This window comes from Marmota monax, unplaced genomic scaffold, assembly GCF_021218885.2.
Source record: "Marmota monax isolate L192 unplaced genomic scaffold, Marmota_monax_Labrador192_F-V1.1 WCK01_AAM20220418_F8-fsc00018, whole genome shotgun sequence".
NCBI lineage: Eukaryota > Metazoa > Chordata > Mammalia > Rodentia > Sciuridae > Marmota > Marmota monax.
The window spans coordinates 1,643,845-1,667,076 of NW_026692201.1; the positions used below are offsets into that span (position 1 = coordinate 1,643,845).

General features: G+C 34.8%; 1 protein-coding gene across 1 annotated transcript in view; it reads left to right on the forward strand.

Moving 5' to 3' along the window:
- Ankrd31 (ankyrin repeat domain 31) overlaps positions 1 to 23,232 on the forward strand; it is a 189,519-nt gene that overhangs the window by 163,760 nt on the left and 2,527 nt on the right. The window contains exons 23-24 of the mRNA XM_058574096.1: positions 3,328 to 3,468; positions 9,997 to 10,099. Coding sequence (XP_058430079.1) covers positions 3,328 to 3,468; positions 9,997 to 10,099 — 244 coding nt within the window. The remainder of the gene's footprint in view (positions 1 to 3,327; positions 3,469 to 9,996; positions 10,100 to 23,232) is intronic.

Consider the following 23,232-nt stretch of genomic DNA (forward strand, 5'->3'; position numbering starts at 1 on the left):
TTGCTAATATGTAGAAACTGATTTTTACATACTGATATATTATCCTGCAACCTTGTTAAAATTACTAGTTCTAGTAAATTTTTAGAAATTTAATTGGATTTTCTATATAAATGATCATATTGTCTATGGATAAAGATAGTTTTAGTTCTTTTTAGAATTTTGAATGCCTTTATTTCTTTTTGTTGTTCTACTGCACTGGCTAAAAACCTCCAGCAGAGAGTGGAAATAAAGTGGTGAAAGCAGACTTGTATTTTCTCACTCCACAACATAAGACTACTTAGGGAGAAAAATTTAGTCTTTCACCATTAAGCATGAGCTGTAGGTTTTTCATAGATGCCCTTTATCAGACTAAGTTCTTGTCTATCCCTAATTTACTGCTTGAGTGTCTTTAATCCTGAAAAGGTATTGGCTTTGCCAAATGCTCTTTCTGTATCTATTGAGATGATCATGTGGAATTTTGTTGTTCTATTGATGTGATCTACAATCAATCATTGATATGATATATAAATCAATTTATGTTAGCTGATTTTTGGATGTTAAACCAACTTTACATTCCAGGAATAAATTCCACTTGGTAATTCTATATGATTCTTTTTAAATGTTGTTAGATTTGATTTGCTTGTATTTTTTTAAAGTTTTCATTCATATTTATTGAATACATTATATGTAGTTTTCTTTTGTTGTCTGCCTCATTTTGATGTCAAGCCAAATAGAATGAGTTCAGAAGTGTTTCTTTTTTCTTGTTTATTGGAAGAGTTTGTGACAAATTGGTATTAAGTCTTCTTTAAATGTTTTGTAGTATTTAGCAGTAAAGTCATCTGTGCCTGGGCTTTTCTTTTAGGATGTATATATTTTTTATTACTAATTCAATCTTTTTTTTTTTTTTTTTTTTGGTACTGAGGATTGAACCCAGGGATGCTTAACCACCGAGCCACATCCCCAGCCCATTTTATTTTTTATTTTGAGCCAGGGTCTTGCTAAGTTGATTAGGGCCTTAAAAAGTTGCTAAGGTTGACTTGGAACTTTCGATCCTCCTGCCTCAGCATCCCAAGCCACTGGGATTACAGGTGTGTTCCACCATGCCCAGGTGTTTACTTTAGGTATTTCTTGTTGAGTCAGTTTTGGTAGTTTGTGTCTTTCTATGAATTTGTCCATTTCACCTAATTTATTGGCATATAGTAATTCATAGTATTCTCTTAAAATCCTTTTTATTTCTCCAAGGTTAGTAGTAATGTTCCTACTTAATTTCTGATTTTTGTCATTTGAGTCTTCATGCTCGATTTTTAATAAGTCTTGCTTAAAGGTTTATCACTCTTGTTGATCTTTTAAAAAAATCAACTTTTGGTTTTGTTGATTTTCACAACTGTTTTTCTATTGTCTACTTATTTATTTTCACTCTAATATTTATTATTTTAAGTACATATTTTAAGTACATATTAAGTAATATTTATTATTTTAAGTACATATGTTTTTCTATTGTCTACTTATTTATTTTCACTCTAATATTTATTATTTATTTTCTTCAACTTGTTTTGTGTTTAATTTGCTCTTCTTTTTCCATTGTCTTAAGTTAAAGATCTTCTTCTCTAAAATAGACATTTCTATAACTATAAACGTCCCCCTCAATTTCTTTGGTTGTATCCCTAAGTTTCAATATGTTGTGTCTCCTTTTCATTCATCTCAAAGTATTTTCTAATTTGGATCAATTTTTCTTATTCATCGGTTATTTATAAAATACGTTCTTTTTTTTTCATATAATAGTGAGTTTCTCAGGGTTCTTTTTTTTTTCTGTTATCATTTCTAATTTCATTCCGTTGTGGTTGAAGAACATATATTACTTCAATTATTTTAAACTTGTTCAGGTTTATTTTATGGCTTAGCTAGCAAATATCCTGGAGAATGATCCATGTGTGCTTAAGAATGTATATTCTGCTGTTATATTTTCTATAGATGCCTGTTAAGTCTAATCGGTTTATAGTGTTCAATCCTTGTCTTTCCGTATTGATTTTTTTGCCTGTTTGCTATGTATAACTCCATATTGAAAGTAGGATATTGAAGTCTACAACTATTCTTGTTGAATTATCTATTTTTCCCTTCATTTCTGTTAATTTTTGCTTCCTGTGTTTGTGTACTCTTTTGTGTTTTAAGTACATATGTATTATATATAATTGTTATATGTGCTTGATGCATCACCCTCTTAACATTATAAAATGTCCCTTTTTATCTCTAGTAAAAATTTTTGTTTTAAGGTCTATTTTCATCTGATTTTAGTATAGCCACTTCAGTTTTCTTGCGGTTGCTGTTTGAATGAAACATTTTTTTTTATCTTTTTACTTTCAGTTTACTTGTCTCTTTGAATTTAATATCTGTCTCCTATATGCATTATATACTTAGATCTTGATGTTTTAATCCAATCTGAAAATATCCACTTTCTTAAAAGTTTGTTTAATCCACATACATTTAATGTTATTAATACTGTTGGATTTAGGGCCTGTTACATATTTTATCAGATCCCATACAGTAAAATTTGCCTCTTGAATGCTGGATATGTATGTAGTCTTATAAATATTTTGGAAACTTTTTCTTGAAAATGGTTTGATTCTTTTGGGTCTTGTTTTCAAGATTTGTTAGGCAGGATCAGAATAGTGTCAAGTCCAGTGCTAGTTATTTTCCACTACGGAGGCAAGATTCTTTTATGTATTCCACTGATGGCCCATCAGTCTGAAGGTCTTTCTACTCTTGCTTTAGGGACTCTATTCCCTGTCTTGTGAGAGTGCCAGGTGTCAGTACCTCTAATTCTTTCAAGTGGTTCTTTTTCCACCCTTGGTCAATTTCCTCACACATATCCATCTATCCCCTCTCAGCTGAAATTTAAAGAGGACCCTCTAAAGATCTACAGAGTTTTCTTTCTTTCTATTTTTCTCTTCAATACCTTGTCCTACAGACTCTAGCCTCCTGTATCCCGCAGACTCTAGCCTCCTTTGTCCCTAGACTCTGCTCTGTTTCCTCAACTCAGGGTGTCCAAAGGCTTTGCCTGGATTCCCTTTCCCTGTACATGACTTGGAAACTCTCTCATGGTGGTAAGCTGGGATAATTATAGGGTTCACCATAGTAAATTATCATCTCTCAGAGATAATTGCCTGATTCTTGGCCTCTTATAAACAACTGGATCATATATTTTGTATTCTTTTGTTGTTTTTGTGTCAAATGATAGGTAAATCTGATCCCTATTATTTCATCATGGCCAAAAACCAAAGTTCATAGATTTCAGCAATTTTTATCTTAATTTTATTTATTTATTTATTTATTTATTTATTTTTACTTCAGGAGACTATCCACAAAGCCAGTGTTTTATTAAGTGGCAAAATTAAGGTAGAAAATGGTCAGATTTATCAAAACCCAGTCACTTGGCTCAAGGATCTTCTGGGAGGTGACAGTTACGTGACCTGGAATTACGCCTGGAGTAAGGTGGGTCATTCTCAAGTTTATCTTTAATTTCATAGTTAAATTAAAATACATATTTTTATAAAGAAACATTTTTAAAAGAAGTCTGAAAGATCTCTCAGATAGTTTTTGCCCTCATTTGTCTCTTCTGTGACATTGCTACATGCTTTAATCTACACTGTATTTGCCAAAATTCTCATGGCTGTGCAGCTCCCTTACTTGCTCCTTATCTAGTTTCAGAAACTTAATTGGCTCTAATCTTCCATTTTTATCCTTCTAATAAATTTCAGGGCTTTATGACTCCATATAGAAATTTGGGACCACTAGTGTACTAATATTTTAGTTTATGCATGTTATTATTATTCTAATGGAATAAATCAAAATGTAACCTAAATATGAAAGTACATTTTACTTTTAGTTTTGAACGTAGCATTAATCACATGTTGCTAAAAGATTTGAATATTTTCCTCAAAAAGGAATATTTTCAGACCTCACAGACTTAGTAGCCTCTCTCAGTTCTGGCTTCTGAGTTATAAGCCCACTGATGACTGACACCATATGGTCCAGTGTTCATCCACCCGTAAGTGTCTGTGGTACCACATCAGGTCTTACAATGACTCACTCAAAAAAGTATGAATCATCAGATCCACCATTATGGTTTATACCTTTAAACTTCCCTACCCTTTGCAGTAAGCCTCAGTACACCAATAATAGAAGGCATAGCTTCCCTTCTTTTGTTGTCCAGCTCAGTTCTATCTGCCTTCCCTCCTTGCTCCTGCTCTGCCCCGAACTCTGTGCCCCTACTCTGCATTCTCTCCTTGTAGGCCTTTGTAGCAGGTACTTCTGGTACTGTTTCAGTCCCTTCACTTCATCAGCACATTCTGGATTTTGTGTGCTCTATAATCTCTCTGACTTTTTTCCCTCGAAAGTTTTTTCTTTCCCCACCCCTACAATCACCAGATTGTCTGCTTTTTACACCTTTGCTCAGTTCTTTTCATGGATTGATAATTTATATCAAATGATAGTAATTAACATCTTACACCAGTAATCCTTTTTATTAGAATATTTTAAAAAGTCTTTTGATATATTTTTATTGTTTTGTTAAACCATTCTCATGGCATTGATAATGGTACTCATTGCTGTGGTTTTGGTTCTTTTGGCATGCTGAGAAGACTCTGTTCTCTCAAGCTTTTTGTCCATTATAACCACTACATTTCCTGCCTTTGAGAGCTGTCTGTGACATCATTTGGCCCTCACATGTTACTAATGCCACATTTGCATATCCCATTGCTTCTAGTGTTTTCTCAGCAATCAAGCCAATTAGAGTTCTAATGTTTAGTATCTATATGATAGTGAAGTCAGCTGCAAATATGGATACTACAGATTATCTGAGCAGGTTTAGATTACTTTTCTTTTTTAGGTTATCCCCAAAAATGAAAGCAGAGTTTTTAAAATTTCTATGGGACACACACTAGACAGTACTTTTTAGTAAATACCCCAAATTGAAATATGATCCCAGTGAGTTTCTCATAATATTTAAAAGTTTCTTTAAAATCTTCTTTTAAAGTTTACCACAGAAAACTCTGTCTCCTCTTGTCTGAGAGGAGCTCCTGAATTCACAGATACTTCTTGATGATGAAAACTTTTCACTGCACTGGTAAATGTGAACATTCTACTGACTAGTTCTGAGAATGTTGGTGGGGGTATAGGGCCAGGAATGATTGGCTGTCCGGCATGAAATGTATGAAAAGTATGTAGAAAAGATTTTGATTTGAGGGCAACAGAAATGTAGAAAAGTATGTCTTTCTCTGCATCAGATAGTGACAATGTCACTAGATACAGAAATGATTCATACCTCCTACCCAAGCAGCTGGGCTGCTGTACATCTTTGCTAAGGAAATTTTGGTGCTTAGGAAAATTCTTTACTGAGGAAATTCAACTCACTTCACTGATTTCTCTTGCAGCTTCTGCCTCCTAGCTGTTAGACACCATTCTAATGGCCAGAGTAATCTCTGGGTAGGAGACAGGATGCCAAACTGGTTTCTGATTCTACTTTTTATAAGTTATTTGATCTGGGCAACAGTTTTTAATCATGGTTATTTCTAGAATTACTTACAGAGGGTGGAGTGGCTTTTTAAAACTAACAATGTCTAGTGGACCTCAGCTCAAAGCTTCTGATCTAATAGTCTGAGTTGGGAACTAAGTGGCAATATTCTTAAAAGCTTTCCAAGTGACTCTTTTTTTTTATGGACATAATATCTTTTTTTATTTTTTTATGTGGTGCTGAGTATTGAATCCAGTGCCCACACATGCTAGACAAGTGTGCTCTACCACTGAGCCACAACTCCAACCCCTTTCCAAATGATTCTAATGTTCATCCTGGAGCTAGGACAAATCATTTAACTTGGTCTTCTAGTCCTATACATAATTTTTCTGCATTTATTAACAATGGCACAAGGGAGGCCCACATTCCTTTCATTGCAAACAAGTTGCCCTCAAATCAAAAGAACACGTGGAATCATCTAACCACGTTTATCAATATGTAGCCTCAATCATAGGCAGCAGAAATGGCTCACCTCCACAGGAAAATGCTTTTCCAGTCTATGACCATTCCACCTTGAATGTGCTGGATCTCCTCTAATCTCAGAAACTAAGATAACTTGGCCCTGGTTTTTATTTGAATGGAAGGGAAATTGCCTTTTGGTGATATGATTGCCATACAAAATTTATAAGAATCATTAGAATGGCAATGGTAGTTCATTTTTGGGACCCCCAGGAGTGAATTGATGAAGTTGAAAAGTAGGCTATCGTTTTAGGTTGTGACTCAAGGAACACTAGACAGATACCTTGTGCAAACATACTTTCTGGCCAGATGCCTTGCTAAATTTTCACCCTGATAAACTCACTCCTTTGGAGTTAGTGTTGACTTTCCTCTTTCCCTCCACCCTCACATATTTTTATAAAAGAAATTCCTCCAACTACCATAATTAGGAATATCAAGATATAGACAGGTTAGGGACAGAGTATAGAAAGTGATGAAAATTGTTCATCTGGACAGATAACCTAATTCAGTCAGTTACTCTCAAAGTGTCTTAAACTTTATACAAACTTAGCTTCTACACAACTGTATTATAGAAGAGAAAAGAGATGGCTAGAGAAATGGATCTTTTTAAAAATACAAATATCCAGGAGTTGCAAATTCTGAAAAATAAGTACTAGAAAGGACCTTTTCTTGCCTCCTGCTGAATAGAGTGCTGGGGAATGAAGAAAGGAGTCTGGAATTGGAATTGGGAGATATGTACTATGAAAAAGAACTTTACCTGAAAAATCATTTACCTAGAAGCAATTCTTACACTTTAAAATGACTTTCTGTCTTGTATTCTGAACTCTTAAAGAAATATTTTATTTAAAACATATATTCTTAACCACAATGTTTTTTGTATTATAATGAGCCTAAAAAATACAGTTTTCTTTTGTTTCTTTGCTTTGTTCCCCTATTCTGAGATCTAAAAACAAAACAACTATCCTTTTCTCTTTCTTCTCTTGAGGTATTGAAAATTGTAAGACTTGCTGCTTAAAACTTACAGATTCCTATTAATCCATATTATAAATTGTTTTTCTGAAGACATGAGAAAAACAGACTGATACTTTCAAAAATAAAATGGACTCCCATCAGGGAAATAAATTTTTGGACACTTCTTTAATATTCAAAGGTGTCATGGTTTAGATATTATGTATCCCCCTAAAGTTTGTGTGTGAGACAATGCAAGAAGTTTTAGAGGAGAGAGGATTGGGTTATGAGAGCCTTAACCCAGTCAGTGAATTAATTGCCTGATAGGATTAACCGATAGATGAAGGAGGATAGAGTGTGGCCGGAAAAGGTGGGTCACTGGGGGCGTGCCTTTGGGCCTGCATTTTGTTTTTGACAAGTGGAGCCTTTCTTTCTGCTTTCTGATCATCAAGTAAGCCGCTTCCCTCCACTAAACTCTTCCTCCATGAAGTTCAGCCTTATTTGAGCCCTTACCTATGAACTGAGACCTATGAAACTGAACGCTTAGATAAACTTCCTCCTCTAAAGTTGTTCTTGTCAGGTCTTTTAATCACAGCAGTGAAAAGCTGACCAAAACAAAAGGCAGTCAGGAGGTTGAAACAGGAGGATCACCAAGTTCAAGGTCAGTCTCAGAAACTTAGTGAGGCCCTAAGCAACCCTGTCTCCAAAAAAAAGAAAAAAAAATTCAAAAGCAGGTAATGTTTTATATTTTTTTCTTGATTCATATGAATAGGTATACAGAAACATTTGTTATAGCAATTAATAATGACAGTTAATATTGCCAAAATAAAGTTAATTGATATTCTCACTTGCTTATTAACCACATTTCCATGTGGTTCATCTACCTCACACATAAGTACTTGTGCACGCACGCACACACACACACAAACACACAAACACACATGTGTTGCATACATCCTACTTCTTCCCCAGCATCCTTCTTTCTTAAGTCTGCTATGAGGGAATCAGCATAGGCTAATATCTGAGGAATAATGGACATTGGCTATAAGGTTTCAGGGAAAACCCCAGTGGCCTTAGGACAAAACATCCCTGCAACTTTACCTTTTAGAAAAGCAAGAACATAACAACCTACAGATATCTTCATAGAACACAGCTTATACTGTCTCTTACTTTTTCTCATCTGGGGGAACATGACAAAGTTTCTGAGAGCACTAGAGGCCATGAAGTCCAAAAACCTCAGAAACTAGCCTCCAGCTCTTCCTACCATGCCTCTGTCAGAGTGGGCATGTGAGCTACATTTGGATCCTTAGTAAAATTTTCAGGATTCAAAGTTTGAGCTGTATGAAATGTGATAACTGTTTGCACTTTTGCTTTAGCCAACTGGAGCACAGACACTAATATGAAATACAATTTCTAGAAGTGACTGTCTGTTTCTTTTGAGTCTTTTCATTAATTTATTCAACAAATCACTCTACTCTGTGAAAGATACACTTTAACTCGGTGGATTTTCTTAAAGTTGTGTTGTTTATATCTGAATTACCTCCAGTGGTATGTGTAAGTCACTTTATGTTACCCAGTACTAAAACTGATTAAAAATATGCTTTTAAAGTATGAGATGAAGACGCTAACATACTGAACCTGCGCTTCCATTAGTTTATAAGGTATATTAGATATTGTCAGGGCATAACCCGTACAAAATTCATTATTTATAATTATTGGGTTTTTTAGAGAACTGACAAATGACATTCAGGAGCTGTTTCTCTCCTTTTATTTCATGGCAAATGAGGAGGGATTGGCACACTGGGCAAGCCAAATATATCCCATTTGCTTTACTTGGCTTTGTTTGGTGAGGGGTTGAGCCCAAATCCTATATGTACTTTATAGATCACCTATGCCTTCCTGGCCCTGTTCAATTAACAAGATTTTAGGATGTGACAGATAGTATGCCAGATGCTTTTCATGCATTTTATCTCTTAATCCTCTAAGAACTTAATACGCTGAAGATACTTGTTTCACAAATGGATAACCTGAGGCTTGGAATTTAAGAATCTTACTTAACAGTTGTGGCTTCAGTCTTTTATTCCATAATGTCAGGCATTATGTGAAGTGCTAAAGATATACAAATGAATATGACACAGACCATGTCCTCTAGAAGTTTATGGCTTACTTGACACAAGAGACATTAAAACATAATTTCTTTTAAATGGAATAAATGCTGTGACAGAAATAGGAGCACAAAAGATATGAGAGCCTAGAGGAAGGTCATTAAATTTAGAGGTTATAAGAAGACATCCTGGAGGAAGAGATGTTGAAATTGAGAATTGATACTCTGCCCTAAGAGAACCTGCCCTTTGGGGGTTTTAGGTAGCCCTAGACCTAAGAGTGGGGAGTGCAAAGACCCGTGGACCAGGAATATTTCTGGTAGGTATATGCCTCAGCCCTGTCCATTATTTATAAATATTTTTAAGCTCTGGCCTATGGGATTAATAAAAACATCTAAGTCCACATTTTTTTATAACTGGATATGTAGACCTGAAATATTAATAATCTAATCATCTAAATATTTTATTTCTTGAAAAGTACTATTACTTTTAAGGCTTAATTTTTTAATGTCAATATTTTTTGAGGTCATAAAATAGCAGATGAAAGATTAACAGTTGTTGAATAAGTGAATGGATGAAAGAGGTAGTAATATACATCAGGGGTCAGTAAATTTTTTCTGTAAACAGGCCAGATAATAAATAATATTTTAGGTTTCATGGGCATGTCACACTATTAAGTTCTTTTGTAGACAAAAGTGGGCAGAGATGTTAAGTAAGTGACTGGGTGTCACTGTGTTCTAATAAAATATTATGTTCTAATAAAATATTATTTTCAAAATTATTTACCAAAAAAAGGAGGCAGTCTGTACTTTGCCATGGGCTATAGTTGGATCTACAATAATCAGTACTTAACAAAAATTACAATTTTCAGGAGATTGATATATTTGCCTCTTACAGAATGTATGTTTTTTTTTTAATTTTGGTTTTGATTATGTGTAGGTAACGTATCTTGGGAAGGAGCTTTTAAAGTATGTTTCTGAGGAAGTACCTGTATCTCCAGAACCAAATGTAGTACCTCAACAACATCAGTCTTGTCTTCCAGGTATGTCTGGCCCAACATCTGTTTCTTGGTTGTGGGATAAAAACACCCAAACCTACTCTTTTTATTGTGTGTGTGTTTTGGTCTTTTATTTTTCATTGAGGTAAAATTCACTATTATTCATTACAATTAACCATTTTAAAGTGAAAAATACTGTGGCATTTAGTACACTCACAATGTTACACAACCACTACTTTGATTAGTTTCAAATATTTTCATCACCCCAAAAAGAAACTTACTCCCCATTCTCTACTCCCCCAAGTTCCTGGAAACCCCAGGGTCTACTTTCTGGAATGGATGAACCTGTTCTGAATATGGAATTATATAAGATAAGACTTTTTGAGTCTGACTTCTACTTTATATGATATTTTTGAAGGTTATTTTAGCATGTATCTGTACTTCAGACAGTACTTCTATGACAGTAGAGTGTATTTTGACATATTATCCATACATGGAGTATAACTTATTATAATCCTATTCTTGTGGTTATACATGATGTATAATTTCACTGGTGGTATATTCATACCATTTATATCTTTTTCCCCACATCCTTGCCAACATTTATTGTTACTTTTATTCTTGATAATTGCCATTCTGACTGGAGTGAGATGAAATCTCAGTGTACTTTTATTTTGCATTTCTCTAATTGTTAGAGATGTTGAACATTCTTTCATATATTTGTTGACCATTCATATTTCTTTTTCTGTGAAGTGCCTGTGCAGTTCCTTTTTCCATTTATTGATTGGGTTATTTGGGTTTTGGTGTTAAGTTTTTTGAATTCTTTATATATCTTGGAGATTAATGTTCTATCTAAAGTGCAAGTGGCAGAGATTTTTCCCCCATTCTTTAGGCTCTCTTCACATTCTTAATGGTTTCCTTTGCTGTGAAGAAGCTTTTTAGTTTGATTCCATCCGATTTATCGATTCTTGATTTTAGTGCTTGGACTTTATGTCTTGTTGAGGAAGTCAGTTCCTAAGCCGACACGATAGAGTGTCTACACTTTGTCTACATTTTTTTTTTTTTTTTTTTTTTTTAGTAAGTGCGGAGTCTCTGGTCTAAGGCCTAGGTCCTTGATCCACTTTGAGTTGAGTTTCATGCAGGGTGAGAGATAGGGGTTCAATTTCATTTTGCTACATGTGGATTTCCAGTTTTTCCAAAACTGTTTGTTGAAGAGGCTGTCTTTTCTCCAATGTTATGTTTATGGCACCTTTGTCTAGTAGGAGATAACTGTATATATGGGTTTGTCTCTGTGTCTTCTATTCTGTTCTATTGGTCTTCATGTCTGTTTTGGTGCCAATATCATGCTGTTTTTGTTATATAGCTCTGTAGTATAATTTAAGGTCTAGTATTGTGAGATCTCCTGGTTCACTTTCTTATTAAGGATTGCTTTGGCTATTCTGGGCCTCTTATTTTTCCAAATGAATTTTTCATGACTGCTTTTTCTATTTCTATAAAGAATGTCAATGGGATTTTAATAGGAATCACAATAAATCTGTATAGCGTTTTTGATATTATGGCATTTTGACAATATTAATTCTTGTCTATCCAAGAACATGGGAGATCTTTCCATCTTTTAAGTTCTTCAATTTCCTTCTTTAGTGTTCTGTTGTTTTCATTGTAGAGGTCTTTTCACCACTCTTCTTAAGTTTTTGATTGTGTTTGGATGGGCTTTTTTGTTTTGTTTTGTTTATTTTTTAAGGCTGTTGTGAATGGGATAATTTTCCTAATTTCTCTTTCAGCTGATTCTTCTTTGGTATAAAGGAACGCAATTGACTGATGGCTGTTAATTTTATATCCTGCTACTTTGCTAAATTTGTTTATGAGTTCTAGAAGGTTTCTCATAGAGTTTTTGGGTCTTCCAAATATAGGACCATGTTGTTGGCATATATTTAACTTTTTGAAGAACAGCCACTCCTTTCCAAAGCAGTGTAACCATTTTACATCCCCAATTGTAATTTCAAGGGTTCTTATTTTTGTACATCCGTACTAACACATCCATTTTATTCCTAACTACTGTTGATTTTAGGAGAATTTAAAAAATGACAAAATCCTTTATAATTCTTTTTTCTGAATCTATTCTGTACTTTCTTTGGTTAATTTTTAAAAAGTATCATATAGGAATCAGTCATGTAACATAGATAGGAAAAGGTAAGAGAAAAGTAATAGAAATACAAGGGGAAAGATGGCAAGATAAGTTGGAATCGAAAAATGCAAAAGCTAAATGCATCAAGGATATTTTATAATTTTTATAATTCATCACAGTGTGAATCTTTATATTAAAACTTTTTCCGCTTAAAAAAAGTATCATTAAAATCATGCCCAAAGTGACATGATTTGGTTATTAAAATATTTTCTATAAATAGGTACTAAAATAAATCTTTGCTTATTAAACTAATACTCCTGGTTGGGGATGTAGCTCAAGGGTGAAGCACTTACCTAGCATGCATGAATCCTAGGTTTAATCCTTAGTACAAAAAAAAAAAAATTGTATACCAAACTAATACTCCTTATTAAATGGAGTAAACTTCCTCATGAGAAAACTAAAGATGTAGTCTTCACCAGTGAGCAGCACATTTTGAAATGATCTATGAAAGGGCAGAACACATTTCTGAAAAACAGCAGTATTATATTATTCGTCTCTACCACAGTACCCTCTCTTTTTATCTTGGTGTCCCAGTTGAAGACAATATAAGCAGAGAGGTAGTGCAAAATAGAAAATGACAATACTCTGATAAGCAGGATAAAGAACCAAACAGGATTTCTATCACCAAGTCCTTAACCAGAAGTTCTCAGGAATTATTCCTTTTCTTACTACAAAGCTCCATAATTCAAACTACTTTTCTCTTCTAACTTTATACTTATCCCACACTAATCTCTCAGTATTATCCTTTCTCAAACACTGGCTACATGATAGGGTGCATTCTTCCCAGTTTTCTGAAGACGGCCTCAAAAGTACTTTTCATCAGTAATGGGAAACTTAATCTGGGAGACCAGGTAACAATAAATTAATTAAGTTAAATTTTTTAAGAAACTGGAAATAGTTCCTGTAGTAATTCATGGTCTTTGATCCCTAACTTTTAACTACAGATCTATTAAATCAATTCTTGTGGTAAGTTCCAGTATCCTGAATTTTTAAAAGTGACTCTTACATAGCCAGTCTGACTATAGACTTTGGATGACTAGTAATATTTGATTTTTTATGCAGATGATAATTTGACAAACCTTGATATTCAACCTTTTACTTAGATTCCTAAGGGTGGAATTACTAAAGCATGCAAGCTCTCTCTTGCTCTCAGATCTGTCTTCACTCTCTTTTTCCCTAGTGCATATGCACAGATGCTCACACTCATACACACACTTAGCTCTTCTGTAGGGGCTCAGATCCAGGAAACAGATCCTGAATCTATTCTATGCTTTCCCAGCAGGTAGAAGATGCACAACACAGTTAGGATAGTAGACATGCCTTATTCATAGGTGGCAACAGCCTCCAGCTTTAGCTTTAGCCTCAAGCTGGTTCCATTTTGCCCTAGTCAGTTCTATTTAGCACATCACAAGTCTTTTCCATAGGCCCTTTTATATGCAGGCCAAAGAAGGCGCAGTGCCAACAGGTTGCGTAAGTGGGCATGTGCTCAGAAGCAAAATATTTATAATCTTGAATAAATACACTGAATCAGGTAGTTTCTGACCTTGACTACACACTGACCATAATGTAACTGATTCGTGTCCTTAGTTACACACTAAAAATATAACAATAGCCTTTCAGAAGCCTCAGCAAGGTATCCTAACTACAGCCATTTTGGGCCTACCCCAACACATGTGGGCACATACTCTTGGAGGAAAGTCAAGCAAACTCTTTCTCCTGCTACTTTCTTTTTTTTTTTTTTAATTTTTTTTTTTAGTTGTTAATGGACCTTTATTTATATGCAAAGCTGAAAAATGAACCCAGTGCCTCACATATGCTAGGCAAGTGCTCTACCACTGAGCCACAACCCCACCCCTCTCCTGCTACTTTCTTACCTGAAGAGTCAAAGCAGGACTGTAGGCTCTTCCTTATATCATGATGGTCCTCTGTGCATCAGATTTTCTAGTCTAGGCATTCCCAACCTCTGACCAGGAATCTCCTTCCTTAAATGGTACACAGTTCCCCTATTACATGACCATGAAATCAGAAATTGGATTCTGAACAGCTGTTTCTATTGCTTATAATATAAAGTTTCTTACTATTAATTTCTTTTTAGAAATCCTGATTTTTCTTTCCATTAGATATTTTGGAAACATTAAGGCTAATTTGAGAATTCTGGAGGTACCAGACTTTAGTCTTGTCCTAGTACTCTACAGGCAGGTCCCAGTTGGTGAACAGCTGTAGGCTACTATTTGGACCTCCTTGATTAGGATTCTTTCATACCTATTTTAAGGTACTTAACCAAAATCCAAAGACCTAACAAGTTAGAAAATTTTTAAATTCTTTTAACCGTATTATAAGCAAAGCATTCAGGAGACAATTTTTCTCTTTCTGCATGTCAAAATGTGATGGTTAAGGGTCTAAAACTGTGAAGACCATAAAATCTAAAATAAATAAATAATTGCATAGCTTTCATCAGCACACCTGAGATTATAAGCATAATCTGTTCTCTTATGCTTTTGATGATCACAGTCTTCATAACAAGTGTTTTTTTTTTTTGGGAAAAGGAAAATTAGAAAGAACTATTTACTTTTTGCTTAGCTAGGATTACCATGCATCCTGGTTTGACCAGAACAGTCTCTAATTGGTGTAACTATTTGTAACACTTACACTTTTAGAAGTACCTTGTTTAGATGGCCCAGTATAGAAACCAACCAAATTGGTATTTAAGAAAATAAAATTTGGATAATGGAGAAAGAGAGAAACTTTCAATTTCATTTACTTTTATAAGAAGTATATAGATTCTAAGATATTTTGCAAATAGTCAAATCTTTTTAGCATTTTTTAATTTATATATGACTGTGGAATGCATTACAATTCTTATTACACATTTAGAGCACAATTTTTCATACTCTGGTTGTATACACAGTATATTCACACCAATTCTTGTCTTCGTACCTGTACTTTGGTTAATAATATGATCATCATATTCCACCATCATTAATAACCCCATGCCCCCTCCCTTCCCCTCCAGTCCCTCTGCCCCATCTAGAGTTCATCTATTCCTCCCATGCTCCCGCTCCTGTCCCTCTATGAATCAGCCTCCTTATATCAAAGAAAACATTCAGCATTTGGTTTTTTGGGTTGGCTAACTTCACTTAGCATTATCTTCTCTAACTCCATCCATCTACCTGCAAATACCATGGTTTTATTCTCTTTTATTGCTGAGTAATATTCCATTGTTTATAAATGCCACATTTTTGTATCCATTCATTTATTAAAGGCACCTAGGTTGGTTCCACAGTTTAGCTATTGTGAATTGTGCTGCTATAAACATTGATGTGGCTGTGTCCCTGTAGTATGCTGTTTTTAAGTCCTGACAGTCAAGTCTTATGCATATCATTCTGTATTATAAATAATTGCTTGCTTCCTTGCTTTAATTTCCTGATAATTTAAGAAGTTCTTTAAGTTCTGACATTTTTATTTTTTATGAGCTCCTGCTTCTTACTGTATACCCCAATGCCTGGCATAGCATAGCTTCCCAATAAGTGTTTATTGAATAATATTCATTAAATAAACACATGAGTGAGTTAAAGCATGAAAGTGACCCAAAGGACTTGTTGTTTTAAAACTGGTTTTACTTTGATTGTCTTATTAGGTATGGATGCCATGACCTCAAAGGTTTATAACATAATCTGTAGTGAAAAATTCAACAAATAGAAAATGGGACTTGGGTCAATTAATATTGTCTCCTTTATCAAAATTTGCTGTTTCTAATTGTGAGATATGTAGGAGTGATAGCCCTGAATATTTTCTCAGACAGAAATTTAGAGAACTCTCAATACTCCCTCTCATACTTTCTCCCTGCCCTTCTTTATGAGAGATCATAAAGAAGTTATCTTCAGCTTTGTTAATCAGTATTTCCTAAATTTATTTGTTCAGATGATATCTATCAATATTTTATAGAACAAATATCAGCAGCCTTAATATCCAATTTATTTACATGTAATCTCGGATTCGTGGTAATCAAGAAAATCCTGAGTCATGAAGTCAGTGTGACAAAAATTCTTAATCTGGCCATTTTAAGATTTTCTTCAGTGAGTCGTAGATAATGGAAGAGCTTTATTCTGAAGTCTTCACCAAAAATAATTGAATTGGTAACTCAAGTCAAGTATTGAAGGGCTTCAGTGTTAAGATGTCGTATGTTGGCCCATTGAGGGTATGCTGTTTCTGATATAAAAACACAAATCTTTTAAAACAAAATTTTGTTGATGAAATCCCTGAAGCATCTATTATCTCAAAAATCCTTTTAAAATTTGAATGTAGTGAGTCTATGATGCCTTTTCTCTGGAAATTCATAATGTCCTCCCAGACCTTTCCACTTCATGCCTACTTGACTATAATTCTTCTTCTGCATTATTGAGAAGATATTCAATCATATTTTAGTATGAACTAGAAGAGCAAAAAATGAATATTCCCAAACTTCTATATATTTGGGATCATTATATAGGGGACATATTGACATTTTTATGACATATTTATGACATATTTTTAAGATATCCTGTTAAGATATCTTTAAAATATCTTAAGATATTCTGTTAAGATAGATCACATTTCACTGGGTACAGTGACGCACGCCTATAAAGGGGATGCTGAAGTAAGAAAATTGAGAGTTCAAAGCCAGCCTCAGCAAAATTGAGGCACTAAGCCAGTGAGACCCTGTCTCTAAATAAAATACAGAATAGGGCTGGGGATGTGGTTCAGTGGTCGAGTGCCCCTGAGTTCAATCCCCAGTACCTGCCCCCAAAAGAAGATAGATTACATTTCACTATTTACTTGGAAGCCAATATCGTGTATTTATGTACCCCATCACTATAATACTAAGATACTCAAAACACAGTATGCTAAATGTATTTTTTTTAAAAAATCACCTGAAGTCTTTTCCCAAACCATCACTTAATACATACTGACTATGTATTTAATGGAGAGCCAACATCATATGTTTGTTTTAAATATGCTTTTCCAGGAAAACTAGTAACATACTTTTCCAGGTTTTAATAAAATAATCTTTAAACTACTGATAATGTTGAGATAAATGACTTTAAAGACAGTTTTCTTCATTTCAGGGTTGTTATTGTGCTTCCTATCTCTGTAAAAGTAAATGTAATAGAGCATAAACATAGACAGGTGCTTCTTTTTATGTGGTTAAGAACTTGAAGCCTATGGAAGATGAGTGCCTGATAACAGTGCAGAGGATGTTTATTTCAGCTCGTATTTACAACTCCTGTTCTTTTTCATTATGTGAAACATAATGTTTTTTACTCTGTTATCATGATTGACACTCCTTTGACCTAATTCACAAAGTAGAGAATACATCTATTCATAGGGGAGGCAAGAGAAGAAAACTGTATTTATTGAGTACGGGTTATGTTCCTGGCCCTCTGCTAGGTTCCTTACATACATTAGGCCATTTAGGAGCGTTCTGAGGTTCTTTCTGCTTAAACAAATGCACAAAAAGCTGAACACTTTACATATAAAATCAAGTACTCCAAACCAAATTCAGCTGAAAACTCCTCCCATTAGATTTCAGATTTTCCCCCACAAAATGAGAGCTTAAATCATTTATAAGTAACGATACTTTCAGTCTATTTCTTGATTATAGTACAGTTTTCATACATAACTTTTGATATTATCAATGTAAATCTATATCAAATTCTTAATTTAGTTTTAAGCATCAAATCATGTAATATTGCATCATCATTTTTACTCTTTAGGATCCTCTGTTTAAAAAAAAAAAAAAAAGGCATTAAGCTTTATCCCAATGTAACTACACAGATATATTTTTACCATCTACTGAAATAATTGTTAATCATTTTGCTTTTGATTGGAGTTATATTTCTGATTCAAAATTGTGGTAGCATAGAAAAATCATTCTTGGTTATGGGCATAAAGCTCCTAAAGTCCCTGGAATTTCCCAAGTGATAAAAAGTGATAGCATCTTTTTTTCTTATAAGAAGACTTTTGCTGGACCCTAGATAGCCTTAGAATAGAGGCTGGTCACCAGAAAGACACCAGACAGCCTTGATTAGGAGTTTTAAGATTCTACCCCATCCTATACCCTCCAGAGACAGGAGAAGGGGGCTAAAAAATGAGTTAATCATTAGTGGCCAGCAATTTAATCAATTATTCCTGCATAATGAAACCTCCATAAAAACCAATAAATGACAGGATTTAGAGAGCTTCTGAATTGGGGAACACATTGAGGTTCTGGGAGAGTTCCAGGCCCAGAGAAAACATGGAAGTTCCTTGCCTTATGCATCTCTTTTATTTGGCTATTCCTGAGTGTAATTATTTAAAAAACAAAAACAAAACAAACAAACAAAAAAACTGGTAATACTAAGTGAAGTACTTTCCTGAGTTGTGTGAGTCATTCTGGAAAATTCCCCTTGGGAGGGGTATGTTGTGAAAAACCCTCAAATTTCTAGTTAAGTCAGACAGAAGTATAGGTGACCCAGGACCTGATGCTTACAGCTGGTATCAGAAATGAGGACAGTCTTGTGAGACTGAGCCCTTAAACTTGTGGTGTCTGAGCTAGTTTACAATACAAAGCAATATTGACTAACACTTTACAATTTTATAGAATGCTTTCTCATGTATTCTAATTTGACAAAGTTGAGTAATGGGAATGGTTAGAGAAATGGGGGGGGGGGGACAGTTTTAGTATTACTGCGTTGCTTTGTTAGAGAAAATTCTACTCCCAGAAGTCACTAAGTTTCAAATGTCCATCTGAAAGTGTTGTTTTCCAGACAATTTTGTTGTATCATCTCAAGCATCCCAATGTTGGTATATTCTGTTTTCAATGTATTACTTGGGAAGATGGGCACTTTGCTTTTTGCAGAGTTACTGCATACCATTCTGTATTTGGCTAGACATCGTCTCTATGTGAACAACATAGTGATGATTTATTCCAAATAAAATGAAACTCACCTTATTTGCAGTGTTCTTGACCCTTCTTAAAAGTGCCTTTATTTAGGCCTGTGACATTTGAGGGAGGCCTGCCCTTTGAAAAGAGATGCTGGGTTTTTTTGGTGCATACAAGCCCACCCTTCCTCTGGTTTTCCATAGCTTTTCCTAATTCCACATGTGACTGCAATAACAGACAAGAGGATCAAATGAGATGATGTATATAAAATTTCCTAAAGCAATATCAATGAAACTACAGGGATTATGATAGCTATAAAATGGTTATATTTAAATGTCAATACTTGTACCTTGCTGATCTGTTACCTTAAATCATATATTTTTCCATGGTATTCATATTTTCAGTCATCTACTTATTTGATCTCATGTATTGGAATTTCTTAAAATATGCATATTATAGGGCTGGGGTTGTGGCTCAGTGGTAGAGTACTTGCCTAGCAAGTGTGAGGCACTGGGTTCCATCCTCAGCACACCATAAAAATAAATAAATAAAATAAAGATGGTGTGTCCATCTACAACTGAAAAAAATATTTTAAAATATGCATATTATAGTAAAAGGGATATCAAAACTTAGATACTGGATGGGCTTTGTATTTTTTTCATATGCCTGGTTCTCAGACCCAGTTGTCTAGTTCTTTGCAAAAATGTTCTATCTAATTCTTAGAGTATAGAAGTTCTTTATAGATAGGATTAAGTTTGTCTACATGCAACAAAAAACCTCAAATACCATAGTTTAAACACACAAAGTTTTATTCTTTCATGGAGAAGACTGGATGTTAGTGATCCCAAGTAGACAGAACACCACTGGAAAGTCATACTGTCTTTCTGCTCCATCTTCCTCAGCACTGATTTACATTTTCAGGTCTATCCATGACCCAAAGTAGTAATGAATCTCCATCTATCACATCTGTATTCTAGACATTAGGAAGATGGAAAGCAAGGTGGCAAAAAAAGGGCTGGGGTGAGGAACTTTGATAGATGTCTTTTCCCTTAAAAAGACAGCTGTCCCTGAAATCTACACATTTTGGTTTAGAATTCATTGGCCAGAATTTAGTCAAATGCCACACTTAGCTTTAAGAAGGGCTGAAAAATAGTTTTTCCACTTAACGTATTGCCCAATTCTGTTGCTGTAGGAGGTGGGGTGGAGTGGAGGCAACTCGTAGTCTCTGCCAGAAATCTTTTTTTAGACAGCTATAAATAAGGAAAATATCTATTTAAGCATAATAAATTGTGTTGAGTAATTTGACATGTTGCAAGAAACTTTATTGCTGGGAGCCATTAGCCAAGTAGGTATGACAATTTCCTTGCCAGCCTACCCCATGTTGCAGTGACATTGAATGTAGGTGACCTTGCTCAAGGACCAGGGCGGATTAGGGTGTTCCCGGTTTAACATAATCGGGTTTAGGGCGTTCCCAGTTTAGGTTCCAGGTTTAAGGTTTAAGATTATTCCTGCTGGGAATAGGGCGTATCCTGCTGCCTGAGTTCCCCTTGAGTTCTCACGGGATTCAGACAGTATATTTTGGAGATAGAAGCCCAGTGGAGGTGGATTTGAGAGAGAACGTGGATTTCCCCAGAACGTGTTTGTAGACGGCTGGTGTGAGTTCGGGAATAAAGAGTTGCTGTTTGAATCTACAAGCTGTGTGGTGGCTCGTGATTGTGTGCCCAGCCAGACTGGGGCATTTGTGCCCAGCCAGACTGCGGCACTTTATAGTGGAGATTCAAACAGTGAACCTTCTCTGAAAACTGGATTAACAGCAGGATGATGTGAATGTACTTGGGCTGGCTGTGAAGACTCAAAGAGAGCCCAGGTCTAAGGTGGTAGGGTTTTGTGCCTTCAGAAAAGTATGTACCTTGTCAGCTGAGGACCTTCCTGCCCTTCCCCTCTGGCAGCAAATAGAGGAATTCCCAGTACCAGAGTATTAATAGATCTTGGCTCACCCCCAGTTGTTTCTTTTGTGCTTTTAATAGAATTATTAACAATAGAATAGTTTTTATAAAATGTCATTTAAACTGTATGTGAATTACATACTTGTTACCAAATTATGAACTTGTTTGTTTTCCTAACAGTTTCATATAACATTATGGAAATCAATAATCAGAAGTATTGCATCTGTTTCCATCAGTCATTCATTGTTGCTAAATAATAATTAATGTATATATGCATTACTAAAATATTTGATGCATTGAAAAGTAATAAAAATGAGCTATTTAAAACTTATTTTAAGGGCTGGGGATGTGGCTCAAGCGGTAGCGCGCTCGCCTGGCATGCGTGCGGCCCAGGTTCGATCCTCAGCACCACATACAAAGATGTTGTGTCCGCCGAGAACTAAAAAATAAATATTAAAAAAATTCTCTCTCTCTCTCTCTCCCACTCTTTCTTTAAAAAAAAAAAAAAAAAAACTTATTTTAAGCCAGATGTGGTGATACCACCTGTAGTTCCAGCTACACTCAGGAGACTGAGGGGAAGGATTATTTGAGCCCAGCAGTCCAAGATTAGCCTGGCAATGAGACCCTGTCTCAAAACAAACACATTTTTTTTTTCATTTTAGTCTTCACAGAATAAGAAATGTAAGCAGTGATTCTCTGAAGCAATGGCTGAGTTAAATATTAAATATGTAGATATTTCAGAACTAATGCTGTGGGTGTGTTGTTACCAAGACATGAACTTTTACCTTTCTGTCTTTTGGAACACCAGATTTAACTAAATATTACATTCCAGTGAAGGTGCCCAGTGAACTAAGGAATACAGTTTTGGAGCAGAATTTTGATCTATACAGTGATTAAATTCCTGACCTAATTAATACCATGCTCTGATTAATATCATATAAAATACATGCAGACAGAATTAATAGGCACTTTCCCAGTCCTAGAAATTTTAAAGGACATTGAATCTATGAAAGATATTCATGATAAAATAATAGAGACTTTTTTTTTCACTACCAGAGTGGGAAAGCTTAAAAACATTGATAATATTCGGTGTTGGCAAGTATATGGAAGAAAGAACAGGTTATCTAACCTGTATTTGTATATATTATTGGTGAGAGTTTAAAAGGATGCGTTTGAAGGCTCCTCTTGCAGAAATTTTTAAAATTTAAAATGTGTATAAATCTGGGTTGTGGTAGTGGCTCAGTGGTAGAGCACTTGCCTAGCATGTGTTAGGCACTGGGTTTGATCCTCAGCACAACATAAAATAAATAAATAAAATAAAGGTATTGTGTCCATCTACAACTAAAAGAAAATAAAAATAATAAGATGTGTTCAAATCCTTCAATTTAGTAATTCTACTTCTGAATAGCAGTCCTATAGGGGTATTTGCACATTCCTGAATATTGAAAAATTAAGAATAAATTGTGAATTATAAATAAACTATAGTAGATGCATTAACTTTCTCAAATCATATCTGAAGTGGGGGACAGTGTCTTGTGGGAGAAGGGACTAGTGTAAATGATAGTGTTTAATTGATGAAACCAAGCCAGCTTTGATGAAATATGTTTAATTATTGAAAGCCTTATTTCTGTGGTTTTTCCTCAGAGAAAAATATTCCCTACCCCCAACTTTTGTGGGATACCTTGTCTCAGAAAGTCTAAAAAACCAAAGCTATTAATATAGGAATTATTATGTTTATATATAGACCATGGGTTAAAAAGTCAAAATCCTTTGTATTATAAGTGACAGCTTAAAATCTTATCCAGATTGGCTTAAACTTCCAAAAAAGGAATTTTATTGATGCATTACATGAAAAGTCAGGAACAGGTCTTCAAGCTTTATCCAGGATTTGAACAGCATGACTAAGCACCCAGTTTCTCTGCTTTCCATTTCTTAGCTCCATTTCTCATTTCAGCTCCATCCTAATAGCCTCTCCTCATCATCCCAGCTCTATATTCTACCAGGTTCAAGTCTAGCAAAGAAAAATATGTATGGGGCTCTTTCCTAAAAGACCCAGTAGCAATCGTATTGCATCTTCACTTTCCTTTGAATGGGTTATATTCTCTTTCTTGAATCAAAGCCTACTTACTGATTGGCTCAGAGCTAA